Source organism: Barbus barbus (genome assembly GCF_936440315.1).
Source record: "Barbus barbus genome assembly, chromosome: 7".
Classification (NCBI taxonomy): domain Eukaryota; kingdom Metazoa; phylum Chordata; class Actinopteri; order Cypriniformes; family Cyprinidae; genus Barbus; species Barbus barbus.
The window spans coordinates 5,259,592-5,277,628 of NC_136735.1; the positions used below are offsets into that span (position 1 = coordinate 5,259,592).

General features: G+C 39.1%; 2 protein-coding genes across 7 annotated transcripts; one reads left to right on the forward strand and one right to left on the reverse strand.

The window, feature by feature from the left end:
• Positions 1-606: 606 nt before the first annotated feature.
• On the reverse strand, positions 607-4,413 carry LOC306873126 (uncharacterized protein). Of its 5 annotated transcripts, none has more exons than XM_079422181.1 (7): positions 4,291-4,373; positions 3,914-3,968; positions 3,746-3,819; positions 2,154-3,620; positions 1,416-1,549; positions 1,182-1,274; positions 607-1,065 (listed from the first exon to the last, which is right to left on the reverse strand). In XM_079422181.1, the coding sequence occupies exons 2-7, from the start codon at positions 3,939-3,941 to the stop codon at positions 963-965; spliced, it is 1,899 nt and encodes a 632-aa protein (XP_079278307.1). In that variant the 5' UTR covers positions 3,942-3,968; positions 4,291-4,373; the 3' UTR covers positions 607-962. The 5 variants fall into 5 exon arrangements, with proteins under 5 accessions (XP_079278307.1, XP_079278309.1, XP_079278306.1 ...); XM_079422183.1 differs by having other exon boundaries at positions 608-1,084; positions 3,746-3,822; positions 4,291-4,413; XM_079422180.1 differs by having other exon boundaries at positions 608-1,065; positions 3,746-3,822; positions 4,326-4,393.
• Positions 4,405-17,998, forward strand: LOC306873124 (coiled-coil and C2 domain-containing protein 1A-like). 2 transcript variants are annotated; one of them, XM_079422174.1, is made up of 30 exons: positions 4,405-4,579; positions 5,072-5,150; positions 5,976-6,117; positions 6,216-6,322; positions 6,425-6,652; positions 7,360-7,654; positions 7,755-7,864; positions 8,888-8,960; positions 9,048-9,137; positions 9,225-9,352; positions 9,437-9,509; positions 10,728-10,852; positions 10,923-11,034; positions 11,104-11,276; positions 11,825-11,947; positions 12,055-12,113; positions 12,884-13,000; positions 13,082-13,155; positions 13,413-13,471; positions 13,551-13,602; positions 13,679-13,778; positions 14,365-14,455; positions 14,532-14,723; positions 14,824-14,882; positions 14,964-15,036; positions 15,121-15,241; positions 15,784-15,860; positions 16,183-16,230; positions 16,320-16,838; positions 17,662-17,998. In XM_079422174.1, exons 2-29 carry the CDS (start codon positions 5,094-5,096, stop codon positions 16,356-16,358), a joined length of 2,997 nt encoding a protein of 998 aa, XP_079278300.1. In that variant the 5' UTR covers positions 4,405-4,579; positions 5,072-5,093; the 3' UTR covers positions 16,359-16,838; positions 17,662-17,998. The 2 variants fall into 2 exon arrangements, with proteins under 2 accessions (XP_079278300.1, XP_079278301.1); XM_079422175.1 differs by having other exon boundaries at positions 14,827-14,882; positions 16,320-16,840.
• Positions 17,999-18,037: the final 39 nt, after the last annotated feature.

Consider the following 18,037-nt stretch of genomic DNA (forward strand, 5'->3'; position numbering starts at 1 on the left):
TGGAAGATCTGGCCACGGTATGCGCGAAGGACATTTTTTAAAGAGCGGTTTTAATATTCAAGTTTTACACTTTGATTGTTCGATCTATAATGGCTTGTGTGTAAGTTTGCATGCATGTGTGCTTTTTGTGCGTTAGATTTTGCACGTGTTTTAGTCTTCCTCTTGTGTGCAGTGGTGGTGTTTTTTCACTATTTTCGTTTTGTCTTTTGAACAAACTTGTACACAAGCCAATAGGCTCGCTACAGGTGCAACCACGTGTGAACTAGCTCTTTCTTGTTTAATTTTACCAACAAAAAAAGTATTTTGTGATACTCTGTTGTGAAATGTATATAAACCCTTTTAAATTTATTTAGGTGTTTTTACTACATTTTTTGGAGAACGTGATGATCGGGGTTTGTTCATGCAGAATCAGGAAGTTCATGTACATTTCTTTAAAATTTATGGTTTACTTTGAGACAAATGAATATAAAAAAAAAAGTGTGACCTTTTGGAAACATGTGGGTACATGTCACAGCACTTCAGCTGAAAATGGTTCAGTTTGACCTTTTTGATTGGGCTTTGTAGTTTTACAAAACATGATTTCACAGACTCCACACACACCACAACAACCAGAAAAACTCATTTATTTATGCAAAATGTGTTTTTGAACCGGAATTTGGACATTTATGGCTGGAACTTTGAAGACAGGTTGCTAAGGTTATGACCCTTCAATCTAGGGGTCATATCCTGTGATTGACAGATTTACAATGTTTGCTACTTTGCTTGAACCTCATAAGAAAAGTGTTATCTTTGGCTTACTAAAACTGAGTAAGCCGTACTGTTTGACACAGACTTTAAACAAGTGTCTCTGAACAGCTGTGAACAAGAAGTGCCTGCTATCTAAACTCGTCAGTGCAAATTATTCAGTGTTCTGTCTAGTTTTTTTTTCCTTTTCCTGTCTACTATATCATGCTGTAAAATGTTCAGAATCTGTTGGCATTATGCCTATATCTCTGAGTGTTGAGTGGAGGTTTTCCGCCTCGTTGCCCAAAGCCGATCTTCCTGCGTGCGTCCACCAATAACTGACTGCAAGAAAACATCAGAACTATGGTTTATGGTCAAAACTGTTCTTTACCGTTTTATTTAATAAACTTAATAGTGTAAACCACAAAATTATAATTGTGTTTTAAGTGCTCACTAACTTCAGAGAGGCAATATCTCTGGTTAGGCCGCATACAAGCTCTGTGGCATCTTCCAGATCACAAGAGGCTTCTGAGATGGGGAGATCCTCCAAACTGAGCAAAATATAAACCGTGAAAATGGACAAAAACACCTTGTGCTGTGCGTTAATGTTGTGGACAGTTAAGTCTGAAATTTAACTAACTTCTAGAAACCTAAACAGACCTCCAGTAACATTCAAAGACTGGCTGTCTCACCTGAGTGGGATGTTGTTGAGCTGGGAATCTGTCACTGAGTGCATGGATAAAGGGCTGGAGGGATCTGGTTCAGCGGCAGGACTCCGATGAGGCTCATGAGCATCACTCAGTAAACTTACACGCTCTGTAAACAACTGAGGATACAACTCAGTTTTAGAAATTTAATCCTGACTTTAAAAGACGTGTGAGAGTTTTGGATACAAAAACCTGCACTACTTACTGTAAACTTAAAAGCCAAATTAAAAATACCAAGTAGTGGTTTTGATATATAAAAGGAATATTACACACCAATGATGAAACACATTTGATGACAACCAACACTGATTTCTGTCAACTAACACTTTGTTCTGGCCTTTTTCTCACCCTAAGCTATCTTACAGAAGTCGTATAGACTACTTTTAAGGTGCTTTTATGACTTTTCTAGAGTTTAAAAGCACTTCAGAGCACATTCTGCAGTATCTTCTTGAAATATGGAATGACTTGACTGTTCTTTTTAAGTCAGGTGTGTCCAAACCTGATCCTGGAGGGAGAGCATCCCTCAGAGTTTAGCGCCAACACACTTGCATGGAAGTTTCTACTGAGTCTTAAGAGCTTAATTAAATGGTTCAGGTGTGTTTATTTAGGGTTGGCGCTCTGCAGAAATTTAAATTGCTCTGCAGGACAGTGGCCCTCCAGGAGCAGGTTTGGACACCCCTGCTTTAAGTGCGCTTTCATACTTTCTTCAAAAGAATAACTCACTTGCACATCCTCATTATTGCCACCCAGTGGAGCTGCAGGTAAGGACAAACTCGACACGCTGTTGTTCTCCCAGTCTGCCTTGTTCTCAGCTGCGACAGTGGCAGGAACCTGAGTAAAGTCTGAAGACTCATGCTTATCTTCTGTCTCATGGATTACAGGAGGTGCACTGAGGGTCTCATTGGCTGTGATCTCCATGAGCTCCACACACTGTTCATTGGTGTAGCCACTAGTAGAGGCGTTCATGTCACATTCACACGGACTGCACTGCTCGATCTCATCGCCTCCCGCTATGAGTTCTTCTCCAAATTGGTCAGCAACCTCAGAAGCGGATGCAGAGGCTTCATTGGCCCCTTTGGGAACTTCAAGTGAACCGGCTATCACAACCTCTTCTTGAGCTGAAACATCAGTTGAGTCCTTGCAAATTTCAGCAAAATCTACTTCAGTACCAATCTCAGTTGTGACCTCGTTGCTATCTTCTCTAATGTTGCTTTCAGTAGCATTTTGCTCCATGCATTCACTTTCATTTTGCTTGAGAGGGTTTAGATCATCAGCATGGGATGGGATTTCATGAGTAACAGGCTCGCTTGACATGCATTTCACCGGTATCTGAACTTCATTCCCATAATGCACATCAGGCTGCTCCTGTTCCTCTTGTGCAGGTATATCCTTCATTGGGCAATAGGTTGGGAAGGAGGGCACTGAAACCGCTGACTCAGTAACTCCCTCTTCTTCAACAGAAATGGAGATATCCTTTTTCAAACTGTCACTCGTCACGACCGGCTCCTCATTGGTAACTTGCCCCGCCTCGTTCTCCTGGCTTCCTTCAAACACATTCCCTCTAGTCAGCTGTCCCTTGAGCATCTTCTTCCTTTCTCCAAGCCTGCACATTCCCATCCTCTTTCTTATTTTCCTCTTTACTAGAGGATCTGCAGAACCTGCATCTTCAGGCATCTGAATCTGGTCAACTGAGGTCTCCGCTACGATGTCCGAAGACCCTGATTGTTCATCCATCTTGGGTTCAGTGGCTGTGTTCTCCTCATGTGACAATTCTCTCTCGGTTTGATGCTCATCTGATGGTAATTCAGAGTCACAGTCATCTGGGACCTTCTGAGATTGAGGATTTGAATTTCTTGTGATTTCATGCTCTTCATCCTCTTGCTCTATGTTGGGCTGATCTACATTAATAGCTTCTGTGTTCAGAGGTCTAGAGAGACTGTGCTTGCCACTATTGTCGAGTTCTGGGGTTTGTAGTGTGACCGCTGCAGTTTGTTCAATCTCATGAGAGACCTCAGGTGGATTTCCAAGCTCATCATTATCATTGTGGCTTGTTTTCTCTTCCAAGGAACCACGGGGATCTACAGGGAATTGTGTTGTCTGAGTTGTGCTCTGTCCAGGCTGATGTTCATCCAGCTTGTCTGAACACAATGCATTGTGGGAATCGTTGTTTTCTGATTCTGGTGTCAGCGTCTAGACAGTAAGGTTAAAGTTAATTGATTCATCAAACATAACACTAATATTAACAGCACAGTGACATCAAAGCATATTGTAATTTCTTCAAAATGTTGTCAGCATGTAATCGAGAGAGAAATCACCTGATTTTCATCTTCAGACTGGTTTGTTTTCTGTCGTTTTGCTCTGGGCTTCGTCCTTTTAGGGGGTTTGAACTCTGCTAAAAGACATTTAACAGCATTTACTAAAAAATTAAATATATAGCTCTAATCAAGCTGGTAGTATGAATGACTGATACGTAGCCTATGTACCTGTCGTCTTCGATTTTCTTTTGGCCATTGTTGTCTCGTTTCAGTCCAGATTCAACTAAATGAATAATAGTTCAAACATGTTAATGACACACTTGACACTTTTAATTTGCCTACTGTAGGCCTAGATTGTTTGTTTAAATGTATTAATTCATTTTTCCTCTAACCCAATTTTGTCAAATAAATTCTTATAACCAATTATAAATCACTTAACATATCAAATAACCCGTTTTAAAACCGTTGTAAATAGCATATAATTAATTTGACACACATTTTATCAAATAAGCGCGCGAAAGATTCGTGACGTTATTCGTGATGTCATATTTAGTAAACTATTTCTGCATATTTTCTCAGAGAAAACAATGTATAACACGACAAACCTTCATAAAGTGTAAAATATGATTTAAAATCTCACGCTGGCGGGTGACTACAGGTCCTGGGCGGTGGCGGGGCGTTCCCGCGTGCAGTAAAGCGCGCGACTCTGTCGTTGCTATGGGGAACCTGGCGAAAAGCAGGAAGTGCTGGAGCTACACTGACAGCAGTGCGGGTTTGTGTTTACCTCTGTGTTTATGACACTCTGGTGCAAAAACTTCATGACCGGTAGCTTGTTCTTCTCGACGGGACAGATATTTAGCACCTAACCCGCCCTCGGAGGAACATATGATCAAGGTATCGCGCTCAAATGATTAGTAAATAGATTCTGATGTAAGAATTAGCCTCCTCGCTAGCAGAGACTTTCAGTGAATTAGTTGTTTACTTTATGATTTATATTGTGAATGATCTGATATTTATTTTACGGCTTCGATGCGCTTTGCCTCCAACAGTTTTGGTGCAAAATAAGCCATAGATGTGCTTTGGATGAACTTGTAAACACTAGCAGGTTAAATACTGTTGAAACATTCGCTATTGAGCTTAGACAGTTAATGTAAGGTGATGGAGCTCTGGGAGAAATATTAAACTATCAAATGTGTATATTTGGCCGTTAATTATGTCTATGCATTGATTATGTGAATACAGACGTCATTATTCACGTGATGATGTAGGAATGCGCCATGACGCCACTCTCTGTCTGGTGTGGTTGGTTGTGGTGGAGTCATGGAAAGGTGGGTGCAGTGGCTGCTTTGTAGTTTTATTAATGAATCTTTATTTTTCTCACTCCAGGTTTGAAGGACCTGCGGAGAAAATGAGTCGAAGCCGGAACCCTCCACAGAAGGGCCAGGGGGCCGCCAGGGCCAAACAGGTAATAAACCAGAAGAGAGTCAGGACTGTGTCCAGAATCATAGAGGTGTAAAGTCCACCCGTTTGGCCCAAAGAAGGCATCCAGGAAAATGTCATCATTGAAGTCAGCGTGAAATTAAAAACAAAATCACCCTATTTATTTTCTAAATGCATGTTATAGATCATATTGTGAACTTTTCAGCTTTGCATGTTTTTTTTTTATTATTATTTTACTTTAATTATTTGTGGTGACGTTTCCAAATATTTGTTTCCAAGGATTTGTTTCCAACGTTAACGTTTCCAAATATTTAGTGTACTTAAACTGCATTCGCTTTTGAGTGCCACACATATAGGTTCATAAAATGCTTTTGAATCTATATATCAGTTTTGAGGGTTATTATTGTAAACTAAAACTAAAACCTATTAAAATTGTCACTTGAAATAAAATAAACATTAATCAAAATAAAATGTCATAAAAAGTGTTTTTTTTATTCATGCTAGTTGCAAAGGCAACATTTCTAACTGTCCTTTACTTTAACCTGAAGTAATAAAGTAATAAAATAAACCTTTATAAAATATATTATAAAAATAAAGGAAAATTATTAAAACATTTATAGACATATTGAGTGAATGTAGGTGCATAAAATGCTTTTGAATTTGCAACAGATCATATGTAATGTTCAAACAAGCTATAAATGTGTAGGCATATTTACATACATAGACAAAGAATGACACACGACAAAATGTAAAACTTTATTTAATACTAAAATGAAATGAAAATATAATGTAAAATGGTATCTCAGTGATCCAGTAATAACACCGGCTCTCCCGCCTCACTTGTAATCAGATGGGACTGCTGCTGGATTTGGCTCCTGACGGCGGGCTGGATGACTCTGAAGGAAATGATGTGGAGCTGGAGGCGGAGCTTCTGGCATTGATGGGAGGAGGAGGGAGGAGCGGACCAGCGGGCAAGAGACCTGGAGGAAAAGGTGAGGATGTTATGTATTTATGCCGTCTACCAGCAGCAAGCCAAACCTTGATCCCTCAGCATTTTCCCTAATCTTTCTGTCTTTTTTGCATCATGTAGCTCCGGTACCCATGGAGGACATTGAGCGGATGGCAGCGCTTTGTATGAAAGACCTGGACGAGGACGGAGACGACGATGGGGATTTGGAGAACGACGCTGATCTCTTGGTAGGACAAAAACCTTCTTGTCTTTACATCACTACAGATGGCACATCAGATGCGATCTTTCTCTCAGGAACAGGTTTTGATTAAAGTTTTTATGTGTTTCAGGCCGAGTTGAATGAGGTGCTAGAAGACGATGAGGCGCAAATGGTCAGGAAACCTCCTCCATCACCAGTGCCTCCTCAACGCTTGAATGCAGCGCCCGCATCCCAGAATGTACCTGGCAGCCTGGAGGCTTGCCTGCAAGAGCGCTTGGACATGTACCAAACGGCCATGACCAACGCCAAGGCCGCGGGGGAGACCAGCAAAGCACGGCGATATGACCGCGGACTGAAGGTGGGACATTTCCAAGATTAAAGCTCCAACCACATCGACTTTCTGATGGCCGATGATAGTGTCTTAGAGCAGAGCTCTTCAGCCCTGTTCCTGGGGACCCACGGTCCTGCAGAGTTTAGCTACATCCCTAATCAAACACACCAGAAGCAGCTAATCAAGCTCCTCAAGACTGCTTTAAAATACACAGGCAGGTGTGCTGAAGCAGGCTGGAAATAAACTTTGCTGGGCTGAGCAGGGCTGAAGACCTCTGTCTTAGAGAGCAGGGTGGCCAGTGTAATGGTGATATATAACAATTACTGCCATTTATTTTACATAATACGTGACCCTGGAGCACAAAACTAGTCTTAAGTCGCTGAGGTATATTTGTAGCAATAGCCAAAAATACATTGTATGGGTCAAAATTATCAATTTTTTTTAATGCCAAAAATCATTAGGATATTAAGTTAGGATCATGTTCCATGAAGATTTTTTGTGAATTTCCTACCATAAATATATCAAAACTTCATTTTTGATTAGTAATATGCAATTACTGCAATTTATTTTACATAATATTTACTAAAATAATTTGAAAACGTATCAATTTGAAGAAGAAAAAACATTTAAATGTGATTTAAAAAATCTGTAAAATAAATCATTTATACTGTATTTTGTATAGTATATTTGTCAGACTATTTCCGAGTGGTTAGTAACACATTTTCTGTTTTTAGACTCTACAGTCTATGCTGACGTCAGTTAAAAAGGGGAAGCCCATCAATGAAGATGAGATTCCTCCTCCTGTGGCCACCGGTGGAAAACCCTCCGCTGCCCCGCAGGCCGAGCCAATCACAGAGCAAGATAAACCTGCTCCAGCAAACACTCCACCGCAGACGGCCAACGTCAAGCCAGTCGTTCCATCCAAACCTCAGCTGCTGCAGCCTCCGTCACAGAGAGTGACGGCCGTGACGCCTGATACACCAGCCATATCACCCCTCACGCCTGGCCAGCCCAACGCTCAGCACTCAGGTACACACACACACACACACTCTCACTCTGAAGTTCTCATTAACTGTCACAGTGAAGCTGTTGCCGCACACATTGTCATGTGTGTCTGTGTGTGTTTCAGAGCTCAAAGCGAGTATACTAAGCAAACAGCGAGAGTATAAGCTGGCAGCCTTAAAGGCCAAGCAGATCGGAAACACTGAACAAGCCAAACAACTCTACCAAGTGTTCAAGGTGAATGAGCTTTGCTAGTTCATGATCATCAGGTCTAATTTGGGTCATAAAGTCACACATTTACACTCATTTCATTGGTGCCCTAAGCATTTTATTTATATGCAGTAACATTCAAAATATGGGGTCTGTACTATTATTTATTTTGAATGAAATTAATACTTCTATTCAGCAAGAATGCATTAAATTGATCAAAAGTGACTGTAAAGACCAGGTTATCAGATAAACTGGATATTATAAATAAACGAAAATTGAGGAGAAATTTGAAAACATATAGGAAAAAAACATATTTTAAGTTAATAAAATAAATGTTAAGTGAGATAAAATATAAAAACTTGTTGTACATTTAAGCTAGTTGCCTAGGCAAGATTTCTAATTTTCATTTAGTTTATCTTGATATACTAAAACTTAAATAAAAATGAATAAAACTATAGAGACATATTTAAAAAAAAAAAAAACTGATAAAACTAATAAAAACAGACAACAAAATGACTAAAACTTTAACAAAAATATAAAAATAAAAACTAATTCAAAATATTACAAATAAACTCGATGATAATAAAATATCACAGGTAAAGACATTTATAATGTTACAAAATTCTGTTTGAAGTAAATGCTGTTATTTTTAACTTTATGGTTATCAAATAACCCTGAAAAAAATGTATCACGGTTTGTATGAAGCTCCTCAACTGATTTCAACAATGATGATAATAATAATAAACATTTCTTGAGCAGCAAATCAGCATATTAGACTGATTTCTGAAGGATCATGTGACACTGAAGACTGGAGTAATGATGCTGAAAATCACAGCAATAAATTACATTTTAAAAATATATTCACATAGAAACCAGAATAGACTTGATTGAAACAAATGAAAACACATACTGACCCCAAACGTTTGATCGGAAGTGTAGTTGTGTTATTGTGGATTGTAGTTTTATCTGGCTCCACAGCGCTAGGTTAACCAACAATTAACAACTGAGAAAATGAACTTTGTCTTGCTCTCCATCTCTCCCGTTCCTCAGAGATTAGACTCAGTGGTGGAGAGTGTTGACAGAGGGGAGATTGTGGACATCGGCTCACTGCCACCCCCTCCTGGTACAGCTTTACCTCACAGATCTCCACTCACCTCCGTTACATTCCGGTCCGTTTAGTCTGAGTTTGATGGAAGTGTTTGTCTTTCAGGAGAGATTGAAGTGCCACGTTCTAACCCTCCCCAGATGTCCTCTAAACCAGCCGCCCCCCCTGCTGCCCCCACTGCTGCCCCAGACACAGGTGAGAGAGTGTGTGTGTTAATGTGACATCCCACACACACATCAAACACAGACATCAGTTATATATGTGTGTGTGTGTGTGTTTCAGCTCTCTCTGCTCCCCGGAGCGTCGCCGAGGCCTTACAGCAGCGCATGGACAAATACAGAGAAGCGGCAGAGAGCGCCAAGAGCAAAGGAGACGACCGCAAAGCACGCATGCACCAGCGCATAGTCAAGGTAACACACGCCAAGACTCACTTAAATAAGAACAGGTGCTGTTTCATTAACCTCTCGTGTGTGTGTGTGTGTTCTTGACTTCAGCAATATCAAGACGCCATTAAAGCTCATAAAGCAGGACGGCCTGTGAATTTGGCAGAACTTCCTGTTCCACCAGGTAACACTTGTTTACTTGTTTCTAGCGAGAGCCAAACTTCTGACAAATGTCTTCACGAATATAGTAAAACATCTAGAATGTGCCTCACCAGTGAGGTTATAAATATACCATATAATGTGTTAATTAAAATCTAAGTATATCAAGAGGTGTTTGTAAATATTAGAGCGTGCGGTGCTGATTATTGATATATTTATAATTAAATGAGTCATTTAATTATACACACTGCTGTTCAAAGTTTGGGATCAGTAAGATTTTTTTAAATGTTTATTGAAGTCTCTTCTGCTCACCAAGACTGTATTTATGTGTTAAAAATACAATAAAAATAGTAATATTGTGAAATATTATTACAATTTAAAATAACTGTTTTCTATGTGAATATATTGTAAACTGTAATGTATTCCTCTGATCAAAGCTGAATTTTCAGCATCATTGCTCCAGAGTCACATGATCCTTCAGAAATCACTCTGATATACTGATTTGATGCTCAACAAACATTTCTGATTATTATCAAACTTGAAAACAGTTGTGCTGCTTTATATTTTTGTTGGAACATTTTGATGAATAGAAAGTCCAAAAAAGTCTTTTGTAGCATGTCTTTACTGTCATTTTTGAACAATTATATTATATAATATTATATTATATTACCTACATTTCACTGCTGGTTATACTCTGTATAATTGTGTATGTGACGAATAAAAATCTTGAATATAAATATATTATATATTATATTACAATTTTTATATATATATATATTATTATGTTTATTTTTTTGTTTTTTTTTGCTTTTAAAATAAAAAATATTCTGATACCAAACGGCAGTGTGCATTAATAGTTATGTAATTAAATTAATTATAATATGTAAGACACATACCGTGTAGTTATGGTTTCTGCACAGAATAAATTTAATTGTAACTTTTTATTTTACAATTCACACGTTTTCTTGCAGTTCTGAGAAAAAAAGTCATAATTACAAGATATGAGTTTATGAGAATAAATAAGTCTTGACCTTTTTGGCAATTTAGAGTTTACTTCTCAATTCTGTTTTTTTGTTTGTTTTTGTTTTTTGCCATGGATTAAAAATTAAAAAAGGATAATTGTGACTTTTTATCTCACCATTCTGACTTTTATTTCTTAGAATTGTGTATTTACATGTCAGAATTTCATAGTAGATAGTTTTTGCACCTCATTTTTGACAGTGTTAATGTTTGTGGATGTCAGGTTGTCCTCCGCTGCAGGGCACTGAGGGCGGGGAGCAGAATTTTATGGGCGTCCTAGAGACAGCCATGAAGCTGGCCAATCAGGATGCAGATGCAGATGCCGACGCAGACGAAGAACCACAGAAGGTAGCGTCAGAGTTCAGCAGAACCTCTAGAAACGGTGCTTCAGATTCTTCATCTCTCTGTATCTGTGTAGCCATCAGCTCAGCCTGGCGTTCAGAAATCCAGAGCTCCCGCTCCTCCGAAAGCCTCGTCCACTGCAGGGACACCCACCGGCTCCACTAGCGCCCCCAAACTAGGAGGAAGAGGTAGATGTGTGTTTTAGTATCAGCATTAATGCATACGCACTGTTGTGTGACCTGTGTGTTGTTGTGCAGCCCAGCAGCAGCTGGATTTCCTGACGACGCGCAGGCAGCAGTTTGTGAAGGCCGCACTGCGCTCTAAAGAGATGAAGGACATGCAGGGAGCCACTCAGCACCTGAGACACGCCAAAGGCCTCGAGCCAATGATCACTGCTGCCAAGGCCGGACTTCCTGTTGACATCACCAAGGTTTGTGAATCAGCGATGCACCGAAATTTCATCAGAATTGGTTCTGGAGGACCAAAGTCATTGACTGAAAGAGTAAAGCTTAACTAGCACTTCTCTGGTGCGCTCCTAGGAAGTTTGTATTTATGAGTTAGGAAGTCGTAATTAAGATGTCAGATGTGTTCAGGTCACTTTGGTTGGAGCAAGATGACGATGTGCCTTTTCTATTAAAAATATAAGAAGTTTAAACTCCACTTCTACAAAATGATGAATAAATAATGCATTTCAGTTTATGAAAGTGCTATTAATCGAATTGTTACATATCCTATCATAATTGGACAGTACTATCCTATTTTGTACATGCAATTTATTACATGCAATATTATTTATTTATTTATTCAATGCCATTTGTGGACAGCTTTGCAGCAAATACTGCGTCTGTATGTGTGAAAGTAAGCAGATGTTAGTGTGAGGTGTTTGACACAGGGGTGTGTGTGTGTGTGTGTGTGTGTGTGTGTGTGTGTGTGTGTGTGTGTGTGTGTTTAATGTATGGTGTGGTCTCTGGTGTCCAGGTGCCGGCCGCTCCGGTCAGTGAGGATGAATACAGACTGTCTAATTCACGCTCGTCCGCTCTCTCTCCGCACTCATCTGAGCAGTACACACAACTGATGGCACAGCTCAAACAGCAGCACGAGGTTATTACACCGCACAGATCTGATCCGTGTCAAGCACACACTGAACTTGAGAGAAATTATGCATGCTTTATTTACAGTATAAATGACTTTCTAACACTTGTTTCCAGAAATGCCTGGCGTACTCACAGCAGTTCACTCATATGGGGAATGTAGCAGAAACTGCCAGGTGTTTTTCCATTTATCCTAATGATTTTTGGCATAAAAGAAAAATCAATCATTTTGGCCCATGCAATGTATTTTTGGATATTGCTACAAATATACCCCAGCGACTTAAGACTGGTTTTGTGGTCCAGGGTCACATATCACAATATTACTGTTTTACTGTATGTTTGATCAAATAAATACAGCCTTGGTGAGCAGAAGAGATTTTTTTTAAAAACATAAAAAAATCTTAACAGCCCCAAATCTTTTAATGATAGTGTAATAAATGAAAAACAGCCAGATTTTATAATATTTATCTAAACAAGCATTAAAAATGCTATTTTTATTCAAAACTGCTTTATTTAATATTTATTAAAAAATACATTTTATTTTATTTTTTTATATATGAATGGTATCAAAAGTATAAATTAATGTAATAATTATCAGAATCTAAATTCTAACTAAATACTAACAAGTATTAAATAAAAATATAATTTAGCCTTAAAGTATATTTGTTTGTGTGTAGGATAGATTTTGCCTAGATTGTGGAGACAATCTAGGCACATGGATAAAAGCCCCCACATGGAGAGTAAACCCTGAAATGAATATTGTGGAAGCAGCAAACAGTCCTCATGAGGAATACAGATTAATAAACATAGTAAATAAAAAATACAAAATGCTGAGGGTTTGGTTTAAGGATTGCTGCCAAGTAAAGGTTATTAGCTCAGTATAAAAATATTACAAATGGAAAGCCCCCATGATAGAAAAAAAATATATATGTGTGGGTGTGTGTAGGTTTGAGAAGCTGGCTGAGGAATGCATGAGTAATATTGAAGTACTGAAGAAAGCTCACGCTAAAGGAAGATCAGTTCCCAAATACCACACAGAGGAGCGCACCTTCAACACCATCAAGTGAGAACACACACACACACAACACGTCTGACAGTGCAGTCGTCCTGCAGATTCACTAAATGTCTTCATCTCTTTGTTTAGGATATTTCCTAAACTGACGTCTAATGAGATGGTGCTGATCGTGGTGAAAGGAATCAACCTGCCCACTCCTCCAGGTGTGTGTGTGTGTGTGTGTGTGTGTGTGTGTGTGAACCTGTGCCTGTGTGTTTGTGTCATAATGCTGGAAATAGATGGTTTCAAATAACTCTGATTTTTCTCTGAAATACACTACTGTTGAAAAGTTTGGGGGATTTTATATTTTTGTAGTCATTTCTTTCAAAAAAAATTCTACAGACCCCAACTTTTTGAACATGAGTTATATATATATATATATAATAAAAAATTATGCAAATGTTGTTTTCTTTTTCTCCAGGAGTTTCAGCCAATGATCTGGATGCGAGTGTGCGCTTTGAGTTCCCGTTCCCCAGTGCGGTACGCAACACTTCCACACTCTTCTACACGCACACACACACACATGCTATTGGCATCTAACAGTGTGTTTGGATCTTAGGAAGAAGCTCAGAGAGACAAAACCAGCACTGTGAGAAACACCAACTGTCCAGGTACACACACACACACACACACACACGTGCAGTCTGTGTGTTAAATGGCATTAGCTGAAAGTCTCTGTGATTTCAGAGTTTAACGAGAAGTTTAAGCTGATCATCAAGCGAGATCACAGAGGCTTTAAGAGAGTGGTACAGGCCAAAGGCATCAAGATTGAGGTCGTACACAAAGGGTGAGACTCTATTTAATCAACACTAACAGTGAATCTGACAATAACACGTCCAGATCACATTCCACCTCAAAGGAAATTACATTAGTAATACTTTTCATAAGGAAAATTAAGATTTTTTTGGATCATTACGTTTTTATGGATGCTTTTTACCTCCACAGAATAAAACTTAAACAGGTAATTGTGACTTTTTTTATCTCACAGTTGAGAAGTGTTTTCACAATTCTCACAACTTTTAATTTTTTGCTATGAATTCTGGCTTTACATTTCACAGTTTGGGACCCCCCCAATTACTAGTTTTCACATAGTAATAATTAAGCAGATTTTCTCCACAAATTCTCATTAATGTTACGTATCTGCATTTTTTTGCAAATTCGCATTATTGTCAATTATTCTCAATGCTGTAATTTTATCAAATGTTAAATTAAAAAAATTATAATAATTTAAAGCAAATAGTCCTAAAAAAAAGCCTAGTTTTCTTCAGGCAAAATAGTTTTTCACTGTTCATCCAGGGTTGAGATATGGTGTCACTATCATTAGCAGTTACTCTAATAATCGTGTGTGTGTGTGTGTGTGTGTGTGTTTGCAGCGGTCTCTTCAAGACAGATAAAGTGGTGGGAAGTGCTCAGCTGAAGCTAGAAGCTCTTGAGAACCAGTGTGAGATCAGAGAGATCATTGACGTGAGTGATTCACACACACTCGTGTATCACATGCACACGAGCGCTGGTGTCCCATGAGGCTGTGCTGCCATTGCAGGTGTTGGACGGACGCAAGGCGACGGGAGGGAAGCTGGAGGTGCGAGTGAAGATCCGCGAACCGCTGTCTGGAGTTCAGCTGCAGCCGGTGACAGAGAAGTGGCTCGTCATCGACCCGCTCACACCTTCACTGGAGAAGGAGCGAGAGCGGGAGAAAGACAGAGACCGGGAGAAAAGCAGGGAAAAGGAACGGGTATGAGACGCCAGTTATTGCTGCTGTTTATATTACACACAGGATGTGTTCTTGCATACAGACACAGCTGGACAGAAACCACAAAGCATTTTCTTTCCAGCAGGCTCCTTCTCCGAGATCCAAACCCAGGAACGATCACGACAGGAACTCTAAACCAAGGTGATGCTAAAGCTGATCGTACAGCACTGATTTCCCATCGCTCTGTGAATGTGTTTAACGCGTGTCTCTGGTTGGTTTCAGCTCGTCTCCTCCACAGTATAAGCTGCACAGCTTTATTCTGCTTAACCACGACAAAGAGAGACTGGAGTGGAAGGTGTGTGTCGGTGTCAGTTGCGGTAGGATTGAGCTGTTGACTGGATGTAGTGTGTATCGGGAGTCATTTTGTGTGTCTCTTTAGATCAACGATTATAAGAAGAACAGACGAGACCCGTCAGAGCTGATCAAGCAGCACATGGACGTCTGTCAGCGACTGCAGTGGCAGAAATCATACCTGGAGAAACATCCGGCAGCACTGACAGGTACCACATGCAATTAGAAAACGTTTCATTATGTGCGCTAACGTTCAAAAGTTAGGGGTCAGTAAGATTTGTTTTCTAAGACAGTAAAAACATTTATAATGTTACAAATGATTTCTATTTAACATAAATGCTGTTCTTCTGAACTTTATTTTCATCAAAGAATCCTGAAAAAAATTGTAGCATGGTTTTCACTCAAATATTGGGCAGCACAACCGTTTTAAACATTGATAATAATTGATAATAATGCGCAGCAAATCAGAATATTAGAATGATTTCTGAAGGATCGTGTGAATTCATAATAGAAATATATAGAAAAACACTCAACAGCTGTATTTTACATGTTTGTTTCATTGCGAATAAGAACATGAAATGCTGCATGTGGACTGCTGGGAGTGATACTGATTGAGTCAAATGAATTTAAATGAACCTTCTAAATAAACTGATTCACTTGAATTAATTGAACTTTCCAGTGCTACATATTAAATACATTCAAGAGCAAAACAGATAATCTATAATGTACTGTATCTCTCTCTCTGTCTCAGAATATGAAAATGTGCTGCGGAAGTTTGTTCAGGGTCTGTCAGATTCAGTCAAAATGTTTTCCAGCCAAGGCAACAGGGTGAGCAAACCACACACACACACACACACACACACACACTATCAGATGCTTGCTGTTCTGTGCAAACACATCGATAAGCTGTGAGGTGTCTATTTTTGTTCTCATTTCACTCAGAAATACTTGGCATTATTGAAATAAAATGGGTTGTGAATGTCACTTCATGTTGACATGAGACACTCATGCAGTTGCTCTGATGAGCAGATGTTTCATCACAACTCTGTGATGTGCCTTTAAACAGCTGAAGCTGGATGTCACTGTTGTGAAGTCATTTCAACAAATCATTCATTTAGATTAAAGCTAAAGAGCTGTTCTGGTTTCTCAGGATGCAGCGAAAGATGCCCTCGGCCGACTGAAGATGGTGGAGAACGAGGTGAATAATAAAGCCTGCCGTGTCTGTGCTTCAGTCGCATCTTCATGTGAACTCACAGTCGGCTTTTTCATTGTCTCTCTCTCACACAGCTGGAGTCGGTCAGGAAAAAACGGGCCGTCAGAGAGTGAAGAAACGCACTGAGTGACGTGACTGTCTGCTGGAAAACTCTTCACACTTCTGAAATCATGAGAATAGAAATGAATCTTGACAGATATGAACACAATGAAACACTACACACACACACACACACACACACACACATACACACACATGCAGTTAAGCACCTTTTGCATTGCTGCACTTCATTACTCTGCAATCCAAACCATCAAAACATTCCTCAATTTGTCTTTTGTAAGGAGAGACGTCTGAATGTTTCGCGTGAAATCAAACTCATCTCACCTAATGCAAAAAAAACAAAAACAAACATCAGTCAAACACTAAAGGGGAAATCTCACAAAATCCATTAACAGCATGATCACATTTACCCCCAAAAAGAAAGATTAGAAATTTCAGTTTAATGCTTAGTTTAATTTTAGTTTTAATGACAATTAAAAATACAGAAGCCCAATACTTTTGGCAATATAGTATGTGTATGTGTGTGTGTGTGTGTGTGTGTATATATGTGTATATATATATATATATATATATATATATATATATGTATATATGTGTATATATATATATATATATATATATATATATATATGTGTATATATATATATATATATATATATATATATATATATATATATATATATATATATATAAAATGACGGTTATCAGAGAACCAGATTACAGACGGTTATTCATTCCCTCTGACAGTTTCATGCATGTATCTAGCACTACAGAAGCGAAATAGTTCTTTTTATTTTAACCCAGTTTTTGTCTCTTTTTGTCTTCCATCTCCTCCTATCTGACATGGCTCAGCCTAACCTCTCTTTCTCATAAATGCTGTTAATCTGCAGTCTTTACAGTAATCTGTGTCCTCCAGTATTCCCAGATTAGGATAATGCCGCTGCACGGTCGTGATATGGGAATAATCTCAGCACTCCAGGGAAGATGTTTAAGTGTGTGTTAGATGGAGGAGATGCGGATCATATCCCATAATCGTGGATAATCCACACCCCGATGCTTCAGGAGACAGGGTCGTGAGAGATGGAGGACGGTGTGCCTGTGTGTGTTTTGGGTCTGTTTGGCTTGATAAGATGGAAGGAGAGGATTTGTATCCGGATGATAATGTGTGTGTGATGTTGTGGTGTTGGAGATGTGGTCATTCATATGCTGAGATCAGCATGTTTTGAGGGAAGCTGTCACCTCTTTTTTTTTTTTTTTTTTTTTTTCTGCTTGTCTGTTTCAGAGTCAAAGGGCATCAACTTTAACCCTGACTGACACAGTCTGAACCCCTTGTTGTTTGTGTAGAGCATATCTCAGTGTGTGTGTGTGTGCTACAGTCAGTCATTATATCAACTGTTTGTATGTTTGGTTGCTTTTTTTAACGAGCCAGACATAAAGCTGCCGCGTTTCCATGACATCTTTTAGGATGCTGTCTGAACACAATTAGCCTTCATGATCCTCGTTCACTCCAGCATGTACAGATCAGGTTCATTACGGGCTCTGCATACTGAAGGCAATCACTGCTAATTATTAATGTATGTACTGATGTTCTGATGATGGGTCTATTTTTTAAAAGCTGCATTAATTTGTTAATGTGTCTACGGTGAAGGATATGGTAATGTCTAATGTAATAATTAAAAAGGAAAGTTACCCTAAAAATGGAGATTCTGTCATCATTCACTCATACTTGTGT